Here is a 4,362-nt window from a genome sequence, read left to right on the forward strand (position 1 = left end):
AGAGTGCTAGGATTACAGGTGTGAGCCACTGCGCCCGGCCATGGAAGTTTCTTATGTCTGAAATGGAGACAATCATTTCTACTCTGGCTAACTCACAGGGCCGTGGAAGGGTCAAACGGTTCTGTATGTGAAAGAAAGTTATGGAGTGCGAATTGGTTGGAATGTAAGGGATTGCTGTCAAGGAAGAAATAACAATGGGTCACTGACTCGGTGTGGTGAGGGGAAGAAGTGGAGATGACACCATGATTTTAGGCCTAAGTGACTGGAGTGGAGGGTTCTCCGGGTCCTTTCAGTCCCTGTCGGTTGGGCGCGGGCTTCGAGTCTGGAGAATTTCTCTCAAAGGAGACTGTGGCCCTACCCACGACTCTACCCCACGGTCCTGGCCAGAATCCTCTGCCCCCGACTTTCGTCTTGCGCAGCGCCCACTGATGAGGAGGGGCCTCTGTGGATGCTACGCGCTTGCCTCTTGGATAGCCAGGGTTAATTATTCCAACTCCTCATTATTTCGAGCCCCTCCCCAACAAACAGGCCGGCTGACTGGCCCGGACGCCCCCTGTCCCCGCTCATGAAATGCTTCTGTTCGAAGAGACCAAGCAGGCCCCAGGAGGCCATTTTCTTCGACAGAAGCTGAGGCCAGGGCAAAGCCGTCACCCCCACCCCCACGGCTCGCCTGCTCGCCTTCTCCCAGGAGAGCCCCTCAGTCGCGGATCACTAGTTTGCATTGGCCCCTGAGGCGGAGGCGGCTCTCAGAGACCCGGCAGAAGCTGAGCCACCTTCCCCTGAGGGTCCCGAGGCTATATCCCCGGTCGACGTCACCCGGGACTCGAACCGGTCCTTTCGTCTTGCGAGGCCTAGTCCAAGTCTGCCGCACTAAACGCAGTCGTACTGTCCCTTTAAGACGGCACTTTTTATTCTTCATTTGTTTACTTCTTCATGCGCTTTTCTTTTTTTACAAATATGTGATCAAGTATCCTTCCGCAAATGTCAGACGCAGGCACTCACCACACTCCTTGAAGACATTAATGTCAACTTAAGAATCTAGAGATAGAAGCTGTGAGCCAACATCTCTCTTTATAGGATTGAATCCTCTTTTACACTTTAGGGACTACTTTTTAGGAACAAACCATTTTTGCTTTGGTTAACACAGGTTTGTGACCTTCAGAACTCTTCCGCGGAGGACAGAATACGATAATAGCTTTCACAACGCACCTTTCCATAAAAATATTCTGTGTGTGCTCTCACAGGCCATCGAATCTTCTCGTAGTCCTTAAACAGAATGGTATGGTCCAGAACCCGCCCCATTTTCTCTGCGATTGGTCTTCCTTCCTCCACCAGGCGTGTGACTCGTGACCAATGGCCGCTCACGTTTCTTTAGCGAGGGATAAGCAACAGAAGGCGGTGGCCTGGGAGACGCCCCCTACGCGTACTGAGATTGGCTACGTCGCACGGCGCGCGAGGACGGCGGGCCTGAAAGATGAGAACTACGACTCCCGGCTTCCCGCCACGAGAACTCCGTTACGCATGCGCATGGGCGGGGCGAACAGGCTTCTTTATAAAAGGGGCGCAGAGGCCTGGGAGGCAGCAGTTGGAAGTTGGCAGGTGGAAAGGCAGGTTGGGAGGGAAAGTCGGGGGAGGAGGCGGAAGAGGAGCTGTCTGAAGGGGGAGGAGGGAGGGAGGAAAAGAGGAGGAGGCGGAGGAGAACTGAGCTGAGCAGAGCATCGAGCCAAAGGGGAGATGAGTTTGTCTGTCCTCGGCTGAGGCTCCGGCCGGGCCTAGGGAACTGGGAACTCGGGCTTGAGCGACACCCGTGGAAGTGGGAGGAGGTGGCTCTGGGACTTTAACCCCTTGTGGGGTCTGCGGCAGGGGATTTAACCCTTTGTGGATTTGGCCCCTCGGCGGCAGCGTCATCGGTAGTTTTAACCCCTTCGGGGCTGGGTTTAACCCGTTGGACTTAACACTCATCACCTTGCTCACCAACTCTTCGATCGTGGGGGCGCTCTGCGGGGAGGCTTGAGGCCCACCCCCTCCGCACATTACGTACTGTTCCTGCGCTGCACCCCCTTGGACCCGCTTGCTGGCCGCGCTGTGGGCGCTTAACCCTTTGCTGACTTGAGCTCCTCAGGTTGCAATTGGAGTTTGCTGACGGAAGGACTGGCTAAAAGCATCACTACAGGAATCACAAACTGAAGAGGACTCTGCTAGACATTTTTTTTTAAAGAAAAATCTTTTTTCTTTAAGGACTTACAGTCAAAATTTCTTAAACTTCAAGAAGAGGACTTTTACTAGCCATGGCCGAGCCACTCTTGTCAGAATATCAACACCAGCCTCAAACTAGCAACTGTACAGGTGCTGCTGTTGTCCATGAAGAGCGGAACCCTGAGCGCCCCCCAGGCGCGGATGAGCGGGTGCCCGAGGAGGACAGTAGGTGGCAATCGAGAGCGTCCCCCCAGCCGGGTGGCCCTCCAGGGCTGGAGGGTGAAGGGAGCCTGGAGCCCCCGCCGCCTCCCCTGCAGACCCAGGCCTGTTCAGAACCGAGCTGCCTGGAAGCGGGCGAGAAGGGCCAGAATGGGGACGATTTGTCCGCTGGTGGCGACTCCCCGCCAGCGGCGGGAGGGGAACCGAAGCCCGAGGCCGAGCCAATCGCCCAGCCTCGTCAAGACTCTGAGGCGAACAAGTTGGGGGCTCCTGCCGAAGGGGGCGAGGAGGCGTGCGGACAGCAGCAGAGACAGCTGGGCAAGAAAAAACATAGGAGACGCCCTTCCAAGAAGAAGCGACATTGGAAACCGTATATCAAGCTGACCTGGGAGGAGAAGAAAAAGTTCGATGAGAAACAGAGCCTGCGAGCTTCGAGAATACGAGCCGAGATGTTCGCCAAGGGCCAGCCAGTCGCGCCCTATAACACCACGCAGTTCCTCATGGATGATCACGACCAGGAGGAGCCGGATCTCAAAACTGGCCTCTACTCCAAGCGGGCCGCCGCCAAATCCGACGACACCAGCGATGAGGACTTTATGGAAGAAGCGGGCGAGGAGGATGGGGGCAGCGACGGGATGGGAGGGGACGGCAGCGAGTTTCTGCAGCGGGACTTCTCGGAGACTTACGAGCGGTACCACGCGGAGAGTCTGCAGAACATGAGCAAGCAGGAACTCATCAAAGAGTACCTGGAGCTGGAGAAGTGCCTCTCGCGCATGGAGGACGAGAATAACCGGCTGCGGCTGGAGAGCAAGGGGCTGGGCAACGACGACGCGCGTGTGCGGGAGCTGGAGCTGGAGCTGGACCGGCTGCGCGCCGAGAACCTCCAGCTGCTGACCGAGAACGAACTGCACCGGCAGCAGGAGCGAGCGCCGCTTTCCAAGTTTGGAGACTAGACTGAAACTTTTGGGGGGCGGGAGCAAAGGGGACTTTTTACAGTGATGGAATGTAACATTATATACATGTGTATATAAGACAGTGGACCTTTTTATGACACATAATCAGAAGAGAAAAATCCCCCTGGCTTTGGTTGGTTTCGTAAATTTAGCTATGATGTAGCTTGCGTGCTTTCTCCTGTTATGTGAAATTGAAGAGTTGCTTTTCTTATTTTCCTTTTTAGAATTTTTTAAATGTGAAAGTAATTTGACCAAGTTATAATGCATTTTTCTGTTTAAAAAAAAAAATCCCCTCCTTAAACGGAGCTATAAGGTGGCCAAATCTGAGAACCATTAAATTCATTTTAGTTATAATAAATTTAATATTTGTAAATGTAACATAGTTTCAGTGTGATTTCTAGAGCTAATTCAAAATAGTATTGATTTTATGTGATTGAATTTTTGGGAAAGAGAAATGAAATCTTAAATTTGTCAGTTAGTAAAAATGCCAATCTCGAATGGGAGAATTTTCAATTTGCTGATTTTTTCCTTGAATGGGTTTTAGTATGCTACAATATACAGTTCGGGCAAAACATAAAGATTTAATTATCTTCAATACTTAAGTGTGCTTGCTTTCTAGTGCCTTGGATTTATTTCTTCATGCTGGAAAAATTAGTGTTGGGTGTTTGGGGGAGTGGAAGGTGGCTACAATCATAAGTTTAAAATTTAATAATTCTGCCTCTCAGCCATTCAAATGTCTAATAAAAAATGTAAACCTAATTTGGCAGTCTGTTAGGTTAGACAGCTGTCAGCCTCATTTCACTCCTACAATTGGTTTTCAGTCATCTCTTCCTTCCTCCAGTAAGGCTGGAAGGAGTTCTGGATGCCTGGAAGAGGCTCTTGCTAAACCTCTTGATTCTTATGCAAGCAATGGTTAGATTAGATAAATTTGTGGGGCAGCTCTTTATGTTAAGATGTCTAGAGGCAGGGAATATTGGATTTATAAAGGAAATGA

The 4,362-nt window shown here is 51.5% G+C and overlaps 1 protein-coding gene across 1 annotated transcript; it reads left to right on the forward strand.

Moving 5' to 3' along the window:
- The first annotated feature begins 463 nt into the window (after positions 1-463).
- On the forward strand, positions 464-3,746 carry HEXIM1 (hexamethylene bis-acetamide inducible 1). Its single transcript, XM_012661512.1, has one exon. It carries the CDS (start codon positions 2,289-2,291, stop codon positions 3,366-3,368), a length of 1,080 nt encoding a protein of 359 aa, XP_012516966.1. The 5' UTR covers positions 464-2,288; the 3' UTR covers positions 3,369-3,746.
- The last annotated feature ends 616 nt before the right edge of the window (positions 3,747-4,362 follow it).

This window comes from Propithecus coquereli, unplaced genomic scaffold (genome assembly GCF_000956105.1).
Source record: "Propithecus coquereli isolate 6110/MARCELLA unplaced genomic scaffold, Pcoq_1.0 Scaffold714, whole genome shotgun sequence".
NCBI lineage: Eukaryota > Metazoa > Chordata > Mammalia > Primates > Indriidae > Propithecus > Propithecus coquereli.